Source organism: Parus major, chromosome 3 (assembly GCF_001522545.3).
Source record: "Parus major isolate Abel chromosome 3, Parus_major1.1, whole genome shotgun sequence".
Classification (NCBI taxonomy): Eukaryota; Metazoa; Chordata; class Aves; order Passeriformes; family Paridae; genus Parus; species Parus major.
Window position 1 is genome coordinate 95366637 of NC_031770.1, and position 19395 is coordinate 95386031.

General features: G+C 34.9%; 1 protein-coding gene across 1 annotated transcript in view; it reads right to left on the bottom strand.

Annotated features, from left to right (window-relative positions):
• The window catches only part of EIPR1 (EARP complex and GARP complex interacting protein 1), a 74808-nt gene that overhangs the window by 21411 nt on the left and 34002 nt on the right, over window positions 1-19395 (bottom strand). The window contains exons 4-5 of the mRNA XM_015622685.3: window positions 16612-16768; window positions 5457-5556 (exon numbers count right to left, since the gene is read on the bottom strand). Of these exons, the coding sequence (XP_015478171.1) occupies window positions 5457-5556; window positions 16612-16768 (257 nt within the window). The remainder of the gene's footprint in view (window positions 1-5456; window positions 5557-16611; window positions 16769-19395) is intronic.

The window sequence follows — 19395 nt, forward strand, 5'->3', positions numbered from 1 at the left end:
GTATTTGGATACATCCCTTTTATCCAGATAGCCTGTGAAATCTTCCCTAGAATATATTCCACCTTGCCTGGAATGCCACTGCCAATGCAGATGGGACAAGAAATCTAAAAGGAATACAGTTATAATAGTTTGGATTAAAATTATCAAAACCACAACCCATTTATCCCCTTTGTGAAAACATTTGAAAACCAGAAAAATATCTTGATTTTAACATCTCTACTTCATTCTGTTGCACACCACATACCAAATATACTGCATTTACCCAAGGAAGAGTTCTAGCAATTTGTTGACATCTGACCTCAAATCTGTACACAGAAATACTGTCGTCTTCTCAGCAGACTCCATCCACACCTTGTGGATTATCTGGGCTTCTCTTGGGTTCAGCTAATGATTATAAATGGCAAAGAATAGCTAATTTAATTGCAAAAGGTAATGATGCAGTGAGCATAAGATTAGTTTCACCCCAGAAAGTAATGTCCTCAAAACAATAATAAGGGGAGTGATCAAAATGACAGGAGAAGCTTGTCTTAATGTAAATACACGCAAATTGAATACTGTGAGGAAGAAGCAAGTTAGCAAAAAAACATTGAAAGAAAATTTAAAAAAAAAAATCCCAAACCAAAACCAAAGTGAACCCAAACAAACCCACTGAACTGTACAATAAATTACATTTAGCAAACGTTTCTTATCCTAAGATGACTAGATAATTCAGAGAATGAACACACCAATAATTTTATTACCAAGAAGCTCTGAATGTATTGGGAACTCTAAAATTCTTCAGGCTAATTTTAATGAAACAGTGCGATTTATAAATCATGGGCAGATACAGAAAAGGAACCAAATGAGACTGAAATTCTGATCACTGTAGAAAAGCAGAAATTTTGGCAGGTACAAAATTTTGAAGTTTTTCACATTTTCAGTTTTTCACCTGTATTATACCTGAATTTAGACAAACTTATGTAAACATGAAAGATCCATAAAGAGAAGCATTTGGTTTATGTCTTGCCATTAAAATGGCCTACAATATGTACCTATACAATAAAAATGAAGAAATTGAAATGTGTTGTAAAAACAGGAAGATCAGTGATGCACCAGTGTAATGAGAGCCTCCTTACCTCTATTACCTGATACAGATACAGCAGACCTGATCTTACTTTTAGTTAATGATGCTGATATTATTCAACTTGAACATCATCATGTATTTTTTACAAAAAGAAAAAGCAATTCAAACACAGTGACATTTCTATTATTTTAATCCTCGGCTCTTGATTTAATCAGTTATAACACATATACACACAGAACTACATTGTTATTTTACTTATAAAACTATAGCAACATGCATATTTTATTAGGACATTGTCCGCTTAGGAACCCATATAGAATATATAAGTTTTCTAGTACTGAGGAAAGCATTCAGTGGAAGTAGCTCAGATTATAACTGCAGTGACAGCTGCAGATTGAGCTCCAGATAGTGGAGAGAACTGAGGCAAGAGGCTGGGAAGAAGCACTGACCATTTGCTCAACAAAAGGCACAGGGACCTGTGTCACCAGTTAGTTGACTGAACACTCAGAGACACAGCAGCAGCAGAGGACAGAGAAGGAAGACCCCAAACTTTTGCTTCATAGACTGGAAGGGTAAAAAACTCCAAGATTTTCTTTGTTCAGAGTCCCTCATGGGAGGCACCAGCCCAGGATGTTGTTTTGCTGTTGCACTGTGATTAAGTGACTTAAAGGATCGCAAGGACTGAGACACTGCTATGGGAAACCTGGTATGTGTGAGGGTGGGGCATGCAGGGAGTCAAGCGGGGACCTGTCAGCCCACTGGAGCTGCCCAAAGTCTCTGACCATGGGGAAGGAACTGCCAGAGTGACTCCTGGATGGCCAAACAGGGACGTTTCCTCAACACCAACAGTGTCCTGCTTAGTCACTGCCTGCTTGAACCAGACACCATGTTAGGTGATAAGACATCAGGTGGCTAAGATTCCAAAAATGGACAACCTTTCATCTTAATGAACAATAGACAATTTTTCTTGTCATTTACATAACCTTTGTGTATCTGCATATAAAGGAAATGTGAGCTTTTTTTTTTTTTTTTGCCTTAACATGGCCTTTTTTAAATGCAGCAAGACCTGATTTCTTTCCTTTAGACTGCACTATATCTTAATATATTAATTAATATATCTGTTTTCTAGGCAAAAAAACCCCTCATTTTATTAATATCTCATGAAAATCTCTCTTTACATTCCGATCAAAAAACATTAAAATACAAATCATGTGCTTTTTAGAATTATGATATATTATGCATGCAACAATCCCTTATAAACAGGATATTCACAGAAAGAAATCACTGTTTCACCAACAGCTCATTAGCCTACAAACACTCCTTGTACATGGTGATAACCAAATGGAAAATATATTTACTGCTTGCCCCTACTAATGCTATCTGTTTTATAACCAACCTGTTCTCACAGATTTCTCTCGCATTCTAAATTCTACAGCAGCAAAAGTTGGGGTAGAGTGCTGATTTATGGAGGAGGGTTTTACTCATTTGTTTGTTTTTATAAAGAGAAAGCCAACTGTATAACAAAACATTGCTTGTTTTTCTTTATTGCTCTTTTTAACTGTCAGCCCTACATTTTTTTTTGCAAACATAAGATTTCTACAGAATAGAAGTTATTATTTTTCAGACACATATAGAGTTTAACAGGGAGTTAATCTCCTAGTTAGGAAGCAATTTTCAAAGATTTCAGAAATCCACCAGTTACTTCTAGTCCTGAAAAAGCCTATGATACTGCACTTCAGCTTGTCATAATTTTCATTACTAGAAAGTCTATAGCAGGCCTCTTAAAGAGATGCTTATGCTTTCCTCAGACTTGTTCAGCTGAAGTCCCATTAGCTTAGGAATCCACAGACATGTTTAAGACAAAAAATTCAGTATTCAAAAATTTCAAGAATTCCAATACTTTCAGAAATGATTCACTGGGCTCAAGATTTTGGTACATGGAAATACGTCCTCTGAGTGTCGATTTTCAGAGAACTTTATCAAATTTCACTTTAAAAGCAGTGTATAACTTGGTATTGAAGTAAGTATCATCTAAGAACCAAAAATTGATGGAGCAGAAGTCTGATTATGCTAAACAGTTATTTTCAGGTAAAATTTTACTTCCAAATAATTCTTGTTTATTGTGCAATCACATGAGATACTGGATTATTTTAGACGGAAATATAGAGGATCAGTCAAATTCTATATCAAGCCTCCTGAGAGCCCAATTGTAAAATCTGTACATTTTTAACTTCTGCAAACAGAGGTTTTTAACAAACATTTTTAAATGCTCCTATCTGAAGATATCAGTTAAGGGTTGATATATCTACTTAATTAGGTGCAGCCGTTTCTTTGATACAGAATTTCACATTAGGTTTTATTAATTTCCTTTTATAAAAAATAAAAGCATGTAACAAATGTCACAGGCTAAATCCCCTTAATTTCTTTATTGCCAACTTTGCCTTCTAGAGTTCTTTCATGCCATCAGCATCTGATGCAGTACAAGATTTTAGAATATTTAGAATATTTTAGAAGGAGCAATAAAAAAGTATTCTACATAAGGAATTCTACTTGAAATACTGAAAGGATCTGCCAGCTGAATGTTTTTTTTGAGGGCAAAAATACTGATTCCCTAAATCATACTGAAATTAGAAAATTTGGTAGAGTCTATACCTCTCAAAAATTACAGAGATCATAATTCTAGCAATGGAAGGAAAAGAGAATGGAAATCATAGTTACCTGCACAAATATTTGTGTGACAGAGTAGGAGTCTAGCTTTCAGAAAAGAAATCATATCAAGAAAACACAACAAACAAAATTCTAGTAAATAATTCCCAAGCAATATAAAATGGGGCATAAAATACCCATAGAATTTGGCATTCATTACAAGATTTCCACACAGAGAAACACAGATAATATACCAGACAGCATCCCAAAGGAAATCATAGAACCATAGAACAGTTTGGATTTGAAGCGACCTTAAAGATCATTTAATGCCAATCCCCTGCATGGAGAGGGACATTTCAGAGAGGCTGGGATTAAGAAAAAATCTGAGAAAGTTATGAGAAAGTGGTTGAAGATACTAATTAACATTCAAAAGAATTTCAGCAAGTGAGTATAGAACTGCACAAAGAGTGAAAATAGGAGAAAGGGAAGATGTTAAGTTGCTTGCCTAGCAGTCTCAGTACTTCAAAGAGACATGAGGACCTATAGCATGGAAGCAGTACCAACCCCAAAGTAGTTTTTCAATATTGCAGAAAGGTTTGTGTATTATGCAGACATTAGGAAAGAAATACTGACTAATGCAGGTGTAATGCAAATCCAGGGGATACAAAGGCACAGACAAGCTCCTGGAGGCAAGCTGTCAGAAACTCTCAACATCAATTTGATAAAAACAAACACTAATTTGGAGCCTTGGAAGGCAACATAACACCAATTGAAGTTGCAGGTGAAAAAAAAAAGTTAGTTTCTCATCTAGAGAAGGAACCCAAAGGGCTTAATTATAAACATAAAGTATTAAACTATATAATATTATATTGTTACTATGTGAAATCTAGCAAAACACTAATAAGTCAAGACATCATCTATTTGCACACTGTCAGATGGTACCAACAGAGTATATGGCACAGTGTTTCAACTAAGTTGAAAAAACTGATTCTACAGCATCCAGGAAAAAAAAATTAACCTTGACCTGAGGAGCTAAAAGTGACAAAAGATCAATTGAATAGTACTGCCCTTGACATAACAAGTGTCCATTTATAAGCACGGACACCTAGCTAAACAATTATACAGAATCATTCTAAGTTTTCTATATATATTCTATGATATGGCAAAAACAGACAAAAATCTATTCCAATGACACTTCTTTATATGTTACTGAATAAGATGTTTTTAACAGTAAGTGAAATTATCTGAGTAAACTGTATATTAGTAAATTAAACTAACATTGAGAATTCAAAGGAGAACATAGTAAATAGAGAAACTTATATTATGCTCCTATAATCAAGAGTTGTAAATTAAATAAAGGGCTGCATGGTATTAACCAACATGAGTTACTACACCATCATCTGAATTCAGTAACCTTTGGCTTTACTGATCATGAATTTTTCCACTTGTAGACATTCAGCAAATCAGCACTGTTTTATTGTAGATTACTGACTATAAAAGCAGTAGGACAGTAAAGAGAACTCTAGAACAAAGAAAATATTTACCCACTAGCAACAGATACCAAAATACTACTTTTAACCACTCTTATTCAAGGCAGTGGTAGACTATTCATTTCCCCCACCTCCCTTATAGGCAACAAGATACTTCTGAAGGAATAGTTAAAAGATTAGCAAATTCTAGGCTAGGGAATGTTGCTGTTTGCACTATATTCAAGTATAATGTGTTTTGTCAAAAGAAAATTTCTTACCACAGCTTTGGCTGAACTTTCCTGCAAATCCCACAGTAATATGTTGTTATCAGCCAGTGAAATAATCTTTTTACCATCTCCCATCGGTTCCCACATAACACTGTAAAACAGAAAGAGAAAAACAAAATAAAACAACCCAGCATTAAAATCCATCAGAATTTGAACTAGAAAGCCGGTTTAATTCTGTGAATCTGATCTATATCAAAACATGTTAAACCATATTCCTTCTGGTTTCCTCTAGATGAAATCCATCACATATTTTAAGTCCAAAATCTGCCATTAACTAGCAATTTGTAGCAGTCATTCTGCATATGCACACAGAAACACAACCAGAGATCCTGATGTACATTAATTTTAGAAGGCTTTAGATCAAAACCTCGGAGTTGTTCGTGTGGAGTGTTATGCATCCTTTTTGAAGGTGCACCAAAAATCATAAGCATTAGTTTTGATGCAAACTTTTTTCCAATTCTGCAGCTGTCATCATGATTTAATAAGCATATGCTTTTAACCTGTGATACACTTTATGAAATACAGGCAGGAATACAAGAAATCAGTCCTCCTCTCTTATTCTGTCTATGAAAAGCAGCATATTTAAGCCAGTCAGTATGTGTAGCTCAGCTAAATTCATGCACTCTAATCTTAATAAACTTGCTTAAGGTTACAGTAAGATTGAAAGAATACTTGTCATTTTATGAGAATAGGCTTCTATTTCTGTAATTTTGTAACACCTTTGTAACCAAGTTTTGCAACCTCCCAATAATCTTACAGCAACAATAGACCTGAAGGTAAAGATCACAACTTTAGTATCAACACGTTAATGGAGAAACGTCTTTCAATTTTAAGACTGACAATTCAGCTATCTAAGAGCATTTGATACACTGTTTTCATCTTCAGTGCCTATTTGAAGTCCCACCTCTTGAAGTTTATCAGAAGTCCATGACTAGACATAAGTTTTCTAGTTTGTTTTGCATTTTGGGTGAATCAATTCAGTAATTGATTGGTTGGATGGTTGGAGACTGAAATGTTATAATTTACGGCCTAAACATCTTCATGAAAGACTTTTGCCTATTACAGCAAAACTGTATAAAAGCTGCAGAGAAAACCATTGGATTCTGTACTTTGTGGTGGAAGTGGGCAGCAGGAGACCCTCACCACCAAGAAGACCAGATGAAGGGGAGCCACGAGATACCACTGGAGCCCTTGGAAGGCTGATATGTTTCTACCTCACCCCTGTTACTCTCTCCCTGTACCCCCACCCCTGCAGACCACTTATTTCTTTCTTTTATCTTTCTAGTCCGTTCTTTCTTTTATCTTTCTAGTCCGTCCTTTCTTTTATCTTTCTAGTCCGTCCTTTCTTTTATCTTTCTAGTCCGTCCTTTCTTTTCTCTTGTTCTCTCTTTGCCTCTTTTACTATTAAATAAAATATATCAAGTGTTTTGGCACCAATATCTAACCTCATTTGGTTTTAATCAAGTTTTGGGGTATATTTCACACCTTTCTGGGTTTGATCCATTTTATTCATAGAGATTAGTTTTCCTTGCCCTTCTGTGTTAATTCAGATTGTAACAGAAGGAATAGATGAAAGAAGGTTGCACAAATAGATGAAGCCTTAGGCAGTCACTAGTAACCTTCCTAAGCCTGCACTGCACACTATGCATGCTTCTATTCTATCCCAGATTTTGCTTTACTCCTATATTCCTAAAACACTGGATATAATCTGGCTGGCCCCAGATCCAAGTGATTGACCTTCATCTAATCTTATGCTATAAAACACAAGGAAACAAATAGGGAGTTGCAGGTAACAGAAAGAAGTGACAGAGTATCTTTTTTCAAGCCATTAATACAACAAAACTCAATTACTCTTAGCTGATACCTTCTTCTCAAATTACTCTTGCTCCTTGTGTAAACAGTTTCATCATTTTTACTAGGCACTTTTAGTAAAACAAGTATCAGATATACAAGGCAAATGACTGCACCTGTTTGCTGTTTTGTAAAGAAAAATCTGGAACTATAATTAAAAGGGTCCATTGGCTAACTCCTTACCCACTGAACTCTTCCCTACGGAAACATGGCAGAATAAAGAAAGGACTAGCTTCTGCACCTGTCTTCTGCTGGAAGCATGACCTGCATCCTTACTGTGTTGTCAATCCATGAAAATTACCTACCTATAAAAGCCCATTTGTAATGAGTTTTCTTGCATTTGGACAAAATGACTACATTTAGCACATGAAGCTACCAGCATGTTTTTAAATGTCTTTTAACAAGAACATTGTACTAGAACAATTCTATGATTTATTTTAAATTTGGCTGTTTTGTCTGTAGTATTGCCAATCTTATTTATCAGCTTTTATTTAGTAACTTTTGAAAAGTTTGTTTTGAAAAGTTGTATAGTACAACTTGGAAGAAACTTAGAAGCGACTGAAAATGAGTTTTGATAACAAAAGTGATGACATGCAGTTTCAATTACATGTTCAACTACATTTTGCCCATAACAACACGATGAAACCAACTGGCACTGCAATGTGTATTTCAGAATTTCATGTAGTTGTGCTGCACAGATACATCAATTAGATCCTTCAAATAGATGAACATATTTTATGAAAACAGGATTAGGATATAGACAGGATAATGAAAATTAATGCACTATAACCTGTATGTGATCACAATTTAGCTTCCACTATCCAGTTTTCCAAAGTGATATTGAAAGATATCAGGACCATCACATGGCTGAATAGGTACCTAAGAAATATTCAAGTTGATTCTGATCACATTTGTTTAAGTCCATCATTTTACTTATATATTGCTGAAAATATAACTGGTATTTGGTGTTGATCGACATAGATATATTTTTAATTACAGACAGTGAAATCTCATTTGACCACTTAACCCTTTAAGAGCCCTTTAAGTCAGAGATCAGTATTTTTTATGCCTGTTGATGTATCTGCACCTTTCCTACACAAATCACTCAACTTTTAGTTGCAAAAGCTACATGGAAAACAATTTATTTGATGTTTTCAAAGGTAGGAAGAAATTTCACATCTTCTAGCATCACTGAACTTCAAGATAAAAGAATTTTTACAGCTGAATACAGTGTGCTGTAATTAGAGCCAATTATAACAGAGCTGACATACCATGCAATGAAAAGGTCTCTCCAATGTTCAGTCTATCCTTGTAAGATGCCCATTTTACCTGTATTTCATTTTTAGTTTATGGGTGTGGTGGTAGTGATCATTCATTCAGATTTTGCAATCTTAAGCAAAGGTTGCTCAAATCTCCATTTGTAACATGTTCAGCAATGTTCTGTACTCAGGACTGAACGTTAAACATGAAATACTATGGAGGAGGGCAGGAAATATTGGTGAGTGAAAAGAAAAAGTTACTTTTGAAGCAAGATAAAAATTTCAGAGAAACTTAAGTTTACATTTAGAACAGTTTTCAGCCCAGCAGAGGTAGTGATAATGTCTAAAAAGGAAAATAAATAAACCAGGCAGTACCATTTTCCTCAGTGTGCCAACAGTTGCTGACACAGTTTTCATAAATGGACAAGACAGTCATCAAATTCACAGTTGCCACTCAGAAACTGAGTGGCAACTTCAGGGCTGCTCTTTAAATAATCTATAAACAGAAGACAAGCAATTATACATGTTGCATTTTACCCTATTTTGTTATCATCTAACTCAGGATGCTTCAATTAAGCTTGCAGCTAGTAGTTTTTGGTATAAAGAATAAAATTAAATCCTACAGAGAACATTACCTTAGAAAAAAATAAGAGTATTTAAAATATTCACTCAAATGCACACATGAAAGGACCCCATTATCTTCTTCTATTCTGAAAAGATAGTTAACACCTTTATCAATAAACGAACTGAGCTTTTACAAATGTACAATTCAAAGTCCTCCATTATAGATTAAGGAGGAAAAAAGCAACACACAATCACTTTCATCGACATGAACTGCATGTTAAGCCACAAGTGTTGGACAAAGCAAGCATTAACTGCTGCTTAACTGCAATTACAGAAGTGACAACTATTTATTTCTATAAATGGAAAAGTTTTGCTAGACTGAAAACTCTCATGCACTGAAAAATGGAAAATATACCCATGCATTTAGTAACTCAGCAGACCATCCTGCAGCTTCCATGTAGCCCACTAGAAAAAATCACATATTAAGAACTCAAATATTGTGCCTTCTTTGCATTAAAATGATTCCAATTTAAAGATGACTCTTGCCTATCACATAAGCAGGACATTAATTCTAAGAGACAGGAGATCAAACCAAGTACAACCTCGAACCCACAGTTCTTGTTCCCTACCCAAGTGCTCTACAGAACAGCCACATTTCTGAATGAAATCAGTTCTGGCTATTTTACAGTGTATGGAATTCTGCTGCAGGGAACAGAAGTTACACTTCATCTCAAAATTCTCATACAATGAGAGGCATTTTACCAAATATATGCACTTAATCACAAATGTACAATGGTCAATATTTTTCATTCAATAGATATCCAAAGGACATTTCAAAACCCTGAATTTTTAACTACTATGTAAGGAAGTGTCAGCAGCAACATTGCCACATCTATACTCATCCCAGAATACTGTGCTGGAAAGAATTCTACTCTAAGGGATAAATACTCTAAATAATAAATGCTTAATGGGGTTTTGGAGAGCAAACTGGAGTCTGATACCAGGAAAACAGGGGCACCTGTTCAGTTAGTTCCTCATGAACATTCAAATTTTTCCTGCATAACTAATTTTTTCACAGTTCTGCAACACCGTTTTTCTTTAACATTTTCCACTAACATTTTTAGCAATTCAGGAAGACTGAAAGTAAAACTATTAGAATAAATAGAATTGTAGCATAATAGAAAGAAGTATCTATTTCACCTGCAAAATCAGTTGAGGCAGACCTCAACCCTCTCTTTTTTAGTGGCATGAATAACTTAAGTGACATTACAAAGGGGAAGAAATCCCCTCTTAAAAATAGCGAGAACAGAAACTAAACTATGTTCAATTTGGATGGAGAAATGAAATAGTACTCTACAAACCTCTTTTTTTTTTTCCCTTGTAGGGTAACATAATTTCTGCACTATTTTATACATATCATGATTTATGAATCCAAACTAAACACAAACAACTGCAACGGCTCATAAAAACTAATTTTCATTCAAGCATATGGAATCTATATAACTTATCAGAAGTTATAAGTTAACTAAAGACATATAGTAAGTTTAAAAAAATTAATAAATATTTTTCCCTTTCATATTTGCTTCAGATTTTAGTTTGTCTAAGTTTCCCTCTGTTTTACATGAGTAAAGTCAAACAAATTCTGATTAAAAGCTAACATAATAAACAGGGCATATAATACAGAGTTCTATTACTTCAGTATCCAATTAATGAATCGCATTTATTCTCTAGAAAAAGTGATTACATTGAAGAGCTTAAAGTTCTAAAATTGCACAATACTAACCACTCAAAATTACCACAAACATTCAAGGGAATGAAAATGAAAAAAATAATGCTCTAAATTACTCTGCTGGTTTGAGACATATTTTAGAGGATGGCAAAAGTGGAAAAGGAGAGAGAAAATGTAAGAAAGACAACTAATGGTTGAACACTGAACATTTGGATTTATATATAATAGATGATTTTATTTACAATAAAGAAGTATAAAAGATTCAAGAGAAGAAAATCCCATGAAGAATTCAGGATTACATGGAATTATGAAGAGTGCAGGGACATAAATACAGTTTAAACTTTTACCAATTTAGAATGGATCAGAATACAAAGGGCATTATCAGCACAGATAAGCAGCTGTTAAAATACATTTCCATTGAAACTACAACTTGTCACTTAGCAAGTAAAAAAAACCTGTCTCTTTACTTACTGTAGCATCAGAAGTAGCTGATGGAATATGTAGAATGAATCAAGTGTGGTAGAATTATTCTTAAATGCTGATAATTTCACACAGCTCTGAAATTTTGTGCATCTTGTGAAGATAAAATTAATATCTGCTGGGCAGCTGTTACAAAACCCTTGCCCCCAGAAAATACAAAGTTCAGTTTATACACCAGAATATGCAGCTGACAGTCCTGACACTCTCAAAGAAACCTCTATACAAATATCAGAGGGAGCTCTGTCCTCACAATCATATTTCTGGTACTGTGACGTATGAAGTGTTAATGTTAAAAAACTTATTACTGCATTTATTACATGTTTTTGCAATAAAACATATTCAAGACCATACAATCCTTCTAAAAGTATTGTTAATTTCAGGTTTATATTCATTAGCTACAGACTATTAAATTGTTTTAGACTTTTTTTTTTTTAATGAAACCCTAGGGCAGAACTTTTACACATATATCCTGAAGCCTATAGAGGAGTACTGTAGAAGTAACTTTACCAACATCGTGAAGGAAAAAGAAGTGATACCTGAATAACGCATGCAAGTGTAAGAGCCCTGAAAAAACGCCACTTTCACTTTTCTCTTGAGTTTCAGATTCTCCTACTTTTTGGATTTTTTACTTGAAAATGTTTTGGAGTGGCTTGTCTTCTGATGGATTTTTTTTTTTTAATAAATTTAATGGCCAAAAACATAAGTAAAATGCTACTAGATTTCAGTAATCTGTCTTCAGGGTATCAATTACAAATGAGCCTAACTTTGATCAGGTGACTGTGTGCATTAATGGAATGAACATGATAAAACTGAAAGCAATAAAATGTTAAGTATAGATTATTCTTCACCTTAAATTAATTAAATCTCTACTCAATTGAAAGGACTATAAGAGCAAATTTTGTACTTCTGTAAAAAGCCAGCCTTAATGAGGTTGATTTGTACTGTGTATGGCCAAGGAAGAGACGATGCTTCTCTGTACTCTATTTACAGACCTTCAATGAAATACCAAATAAAATCTAAGTATTTAAAATCTGTGGGAATAGCTCATTTATAATAACTTTCTCCTTTGTGAGTTCAAAGTTCTAATTTAATATTTTAGTGATAAACATCCTCGAGTTCTGAAACATCTGTGACTCTGAAAAATTTATAATTTTTCTTCCTACACTGTCTTAGATGTGGTAATATTTGCATGTTCATATCTAGAATTGATTGAGTGGGATACACAAAAAAAAAAACCTGAGCTAGTAGAGAAGCCTAATGAAATAATCTATCATTATTCCTAACACATTCATCCCTTTCAAACAAACTTTTAGCAGCTCTTGTTTTCTATATAAAACAGGAATTCTTCATTCCTCACCTTCTGAGAACTGAGCCTCCACTTATATTGTCTCTGTAACCTCCATTCATTTTCCCTTTACAGTTGTATTTCACTGTTCATCTAACACTTTCCCCTTACTTATTTTCATTTTATTCCACATTTACTCCGTAGATCACAATCTAACTTACTTCACCTGTTCCCCTCTCTTTTGAAACACATAGCTTAGTACTGAACAGGATCCACCCTATTTTATATATGCAACCTTTGGAAAGAAAAAAGTAGGATGTTAAACATTGAGAAGCAAGCCTGCCTCCAGCTGATGGAAGAGGATCTCTCTGCTGTGTTACAAATTCAAGATCTCAGAGATTATACTTTCTCTTATGGCTTGTAGTATCTTCCTTCTCCAAGGACTATTCTGTCAAGTCTACCAAAAAAGTCTGCAGCAAAACTGAGAGAGAAGTAGAACAGTAGGTTACTGTTCTAAATACTAAAATACAAGTCTTCAGGGGTTTAACAGACAAGAATTTAGGGGATTCCTCCAATCTGCACTCAGAGGAATAATCAAAACCTCATTAACTGCTGTCCCATTTCTGTGGGCTCTCCTATGCAGACACAACCTGTGATCGCTTCTTACAAGATACCCAGTGGAAAGCTCCTTTAACTGAATCTTACAACATTGCATAGATCAACATACTTACTGTTATGTGGGCTTAACTCTGTGTGAATATATATACTTATCTACAGAAAGACTTTATTGAAGAAGCTTTTTGCCTTTCTAAACACACAAGTTTCTGTATCTGGGGTTTACCACACTGAAAGTAATTCACTCAGGATTTTTGCTGAAATCTTTCCATTTTGGCTTATATGAGGAACAGCAGGCAGAGGATGAAGAAATCTTAGGCTAGAATCAAACAGAACAATCAACAAGCCTATTTGTTGGCTTAATTTAAGCATCTGTTTAATTTTCTGAACTCTCTTTATGCCATACAAGAGTTTGAGTAAAAATGATGAGTCCCAAATTCAAAGCTTGGAGTCAGTAAACAATCTCAGTAACTAAAAATGAATGGGGTATGCTTCATTTTTAAACACAGTACCTCATTCAATCCAGATAAAATGAAACTGTAGAAAAGCAAATTTCTTTTTCACTCACCTGTTCTGTCTTGGAGATTAGATTTTTGCCAAAGGTTTTGTCAAGACTAGAAAATTATTTCAATAACTTGAGTGGGAGGAGCACAGTGTTCAGTCACACACCAGCAAAGTTTAAGATTTTAGTCACAATCGATTGAAAACACTTTTGATCTTGGTTCACAAAAGAGAACTGGTATTAAATATGTCTTTGCTGGTTTTTAGTGAGAAATTTCAGAGACGTTGGAGCACAGCATTCCATAAAGGAGATGAGATAATGGTAAAAAAATGCAGAATCAGATCTTATCATCAGTACAGAGTTGAACAGAACCAACACCTGACACACCAGACCTGGAAAAAATCCTTCCCTTGTGTTTCCTAGTGCATGATACTAGAAACAGAAAATTCTGTGAGGTATTTTTTCAGCTACCAGGCTTACCTTGAATAAAGGATGATAAGGAACAAAGCAGAGCAGGGTAAACATGAGAAACACTACAAGCAAATAAAGCCCTGAGGAGGGTAGTAGATGCCAGAGTGCATGACCAGTTGCATGTTCAAGATAGTTTTGTTTTTCTTCCTGTTTTACAATTAAAACTCAATTACTTATGATCTGCAACTAGATCCATAAATCTCATGAAGCATCTGTGCTATGGATACCAAGACTCACAAAAAATATCTTCCAGATATCTTTCTGATATCTTCTCAGAGCTGCTCTCTGGAGTCCCTGTCACAAAGGTTGACACCAGCATTACACTCTGCATCTTTAAACTGTACAGGCATCTCTGCCCACTCTTCCAGGCCCAGCACATAAGGATAGAAGTCCATCTTTTATTTATTTTTTTTAGCATGTATTTTGACAAATACTATTCAAAATTAACTTAAAAAATGAGGCCTGTATCCAACCATTCATGGCTGCATTCACACTGCTCAACTGCATGCTGTGGATTAAACAACCTCCTTAATGTGCACATGGTCACACTAACTCAGGTCCAGTGTTCAGCCTGTGGTTTTCCTGGCAAAATGGAAAGGGTAGCCATGCTTTAGTGGCAAGGCAAATACAGATCCTTCTTACTGCAAGTATATGGTGCCAGACCACCACTGATCTCATAGTGATTGTGTACACTAGAATGGCGGTCTTACATTGTGGTTTGAAAAGTATTTACACTTTGCATTGAAGAAAACTGCTTTTCTGATTTATATTTCGTTTCAGGTACTGAACCTGTAGTGTCTAAATAGCTTCCTGTTTTGCGAAACACCTAAGTGCAATACAAAGATTGCTAGTTGTAGCCTACACACCAGTAAGTGGGGTGTGGTCTCTGACACATTTAGCACAAAAGGCCTAATTTACTCATTTGTGAGCTGTGTCCAATATGAGTGAGACAGGAATAGAAAAGACTACTCTAAAACAAAATCCTCTAACTTAGCTGTGCTTGCCTGAGATGATGTGAGGAGTACGAATGCCAAGCATTCTGTTTACACCTTTTATCTCTCTGTAACACAGGACATTTTCAAATCTCTATGCATATATATACATATGCACATAGATAAAGGGCATTAAATAGTAGCAGATATTTCTAAGCACTAAGTACTGAACAAAATCAGATAGCAGATGACTGAAAACTGCACATGAGCTTGTTATAAACTGTTATTAGTGGAAAAGAAATTATTCTGGGCATTCATATAATTTGCATCCTGATAAAAAGCAGTGATGTGCCTCCTATTCCTCCTTTAGTTATCTAGCTACTATACAAAGTTCTGGCATTCCAACATCAGATAGAAACCAATTATGGAAAATTATATAACAAAAAGCACAAAACTTAAAAGGGTAAAAGATAAAGATTAAAACAAACAACAAAATCTCTCCAATATACTTGGGAATATTAAATAGCAAAAAAGCATCAACAATAAAAACTGAATTAAAATAATAAAATAATTACCAGGTATGTAATAATCAAAGTATGTAGCAAAGAATTAAAGGATACTACTATGAAGAAATTTAACATTCAGAAAACCCATATCTTAGAAAAAAAGTCATCTATACATTTTTGAATGCACTGGTATGTCTTATCTTTTCAAGAATCACCTAATAAATATTACCTTCAATTTGCCCTTTTTCTTTGGTTAAAATTTAATCTGCAATACTCAAACTAGAAATCTGTGTCTAGAAATGGATATTTAAAACTTAAGATATGCCCTGCATCTGGTCAGGAAGCAGTGAGAGCATATCATATACACACATCCATAAAGCACCAAACTTGAGAACACACAATGAACAAATATAACTTTCTTTTAAATAACAGAAAGGGAAACAAACCTCTGTTATAACCTCTGCTATATCTCAGCTCTCCTTGTCTTAACTTATACAACAGATAAAGAGTAGTTACACAGGCACCATATAACATAATGAATTCTTATCCTTATGAAACAATAAATTACTCACACTTACGCTAAATCAGTTGAGTGAAGACTAGAAAAGAAAAACTTCTGTGCAAGATCAAATTTATAGTCCATTAAAAGACTCAAATTCTAAGTATTACACCTTTATGCAATAAAGGCTTTAGATGGGGGCAGGTGGGGAAAAACACTTTCAAACAGTACACAGGCTGTTACTCCATATGTGTTTGCAGGACTATAATAAATGTTTTTAATCTATGAAACATCTGGGACTAAAAATCCCATTTATACTTTTTTTTTTTTTTTTAAGATGGAATACTTTTAAAGTGCATAGCATAGTTTCTATAATATAAATCTGAACAAAACTAACAGCATGGGTCTATCCTTCAGGCTTTTTCTAGGAGTATAAAATATGCAGAATCCTACCAGGCCATATTGCCATGGGCTGTGTTGTCAAGGTGACAGAGTAGCTCCAGGGTTTGAGTGTTGCTTGATGAATCATCAGGGGATTCATGACTGCCTGATTCCAATTCCTTCGGCATCCTCCAAACAGCAGCACATGTCATGACTTTAGTGTCTGAAGCTAAGCAACAGAGAATAATGTCAACAGATCATTGTATGGGAGACGTATTTCGTACACACTGCACCAACATTTACACAAATCTATAAGCAATGCACATCTGCTGTTTGAAATATTTAAAAATATAATACCGAGATGAATTCAAAGAATGCAGAATGTGGCTACAGACACAGACCTCAAGTTAGCAGTCAAGTTGCTGCAAAACTCCTAATTAGCACAATTTAATGTGTGTCTCCCTGAACAAAAGGAAAATTCAGTGCTCATGAAAACTCTTTGAGACACACATTTTCCAAGTTTCATTCCCCATACTAATGCTAATGAAAATGACCCACAAGTTACACTGCTTGATTCCTAAACAGTAAAGATACAGACATCATTTAAACATTTTCTTTTAACAGCTATCTTCAGTTTAATCCAGAGAACTGTCTCACATCCTTTATTACCTGTAACTGTTTATTGCAAAATTATGTTTCTCATGTAAGTACATGCCTCTAACCCCAGCAAATAAAAACGGCTTCCAAAAAAAGACGAACTGAACTAACATGCATATAGCCAAGTATTACAAGTTATGAAGAACAAGACAACTGTAGATTGAGGAGAAAATACCATACGGTCTGTGCACATATGGCATTGCCCATCACCCAATATAGCAATTTGTAGCAGTGCAGAATGGGAGGAGACCAGAGCAGCAGTGCATATGTTGATGCTGTTCCAGCCACTGGTCCCAGGTTCACTGAAGGTGAACGGGTTGGTGTGATCCACTCCAGCAGAAACAAAGGAACCAGTCACAGCCATGGTAAGCAAAAGCAGGGGAGTGACCGCCGGCTGTGAGATGAGCTAAATGAGAAGTCCAGAAGATAAGCAGCAAGGAAAGATACATTTTCTGTTCTGAGATAATTTTAGAGGCCTCTATCTGAAAGCACATTTTAGCTGATTTTAGTCAAGAGCATCTGATTATAGAGCCCTGAGCAATTGTGACCAGCTTCATCAGTGGAAAGGAAAATGGCAGTAACTGTAAGGAGAGTGTTTTCAAGGGGAGGGAAAGACACTGAAAAGGCCTTCTCAGGCTAAAATCGTAGCAATGGAGAAAAAACCAGGTATTACAAATATCACCAATCTGGATACTCTATATAGAAAAAAAGGCACCCAAACAACACAGAATAGGACGAAGAGTATCTGATATATATTAAGTCCTGAATACAAGAGTGTTTAAAATGCAGACATATTAAATAAAATAATAAAAAAAAAAGGTAGTTAGGTCAAACCTGTAGGAAAAAAAGGGGAAAAAAGGCCATTTCTGTGACAGAAAAGGGATAGGAGGAGGACTTTATATGAATTCAGAACACACAATCACTGGATATTTGAGTCAAATACAGTAAAAAGAGACCATACATCTAAAGATGATAGAAAATCCCTTATTTATTAACACTTAATTGAACTTGTGCTAATTGCAGAGCATGCTAACTAAACAGCTATTTCTGAATCATTTCAGGCAAATTGTTTACTCTAGATCCGCATGCCACTGAGAAAGAGAAGAAAGCAGCAGTGGATGGCTACCTTTCCTTGGCACGGGGCAAACCCACACACAGTGTCCTTTGTACACCATGCAAGTAATAAATAACTTAGAGTGCAATAAGAAGGGGAGATTTATCAAATGTTTCACTTCAATGTGACAGAACAGTAATGAACAGTGTCTGGTAGATTGTAAGTTCTAAAAGGTCTGTACCACGCATATAAAGCATTAGCTTTTCCACTATTATCAAGATCATGGCAGAGAACCATAGAAGCAAATCATGGAAAACAAACTACATGTTCATCAAGCCATCTTTCCTCTCCAGAACTCCACTGCAAATCTAAAGAGAATCTTAAAATGACACAAAGAAACTTAATATTTGGGAAAGAGAATAATAAAACTTAAAAAAGTGGCCTGCACAAAACACTTTTCAATGCACTGATAGGTCCTATCTTCCCCAAGAATTACCTAATAAAAACTACCTTTTTCTTTTTAGTTGAAATTTAACCAACAAAGTTTCAACTCGTAATCAGTGGTGAGATAAATTCTTAAAATTTACGGTACAATCTATGATATAATTAAAAACAAAGAATCAGCTATCATTTCTGAAGTAGTTTTGGGATGGAGGGGTGTGTTTTGGGTTTGCTTGGTTCAGAAGATTTTTTGATGTTTTTTGAGGATTTTTTTGTTGTTTCTGACAATCTAGCTAACAAAGAGAAATTTTTATGCAGCCAGATTTTGAAAAGGATCAGACTGATTTTAAGTACTGTTCAGTTTTGATAAATTTAAAATTACTCCTACTAGAATATATTTAAGTACAATGAGATTATGAAGGTCATCTTACATAGCAGGTGTCTGAATACAGAAACCAAAGAGGGCCTTTCCACTCTCATGTGTGACATATACAGAAATATCCAACACTGATCATTCATTATCCTGATTCTGTTTCAATTCAGACTTTTTATTTCATTTACAAAAATCTGCTGTTATTCCACTTTTCTTAAAATTCTCAGATAATTGTGACACTGCCTGTAAAATTTGCATAACCACCTCCTACACCATATTTTTTCTGAAAAGTTACAGCAGACCACATTCTTATGGTTTCAACATTTCTTGC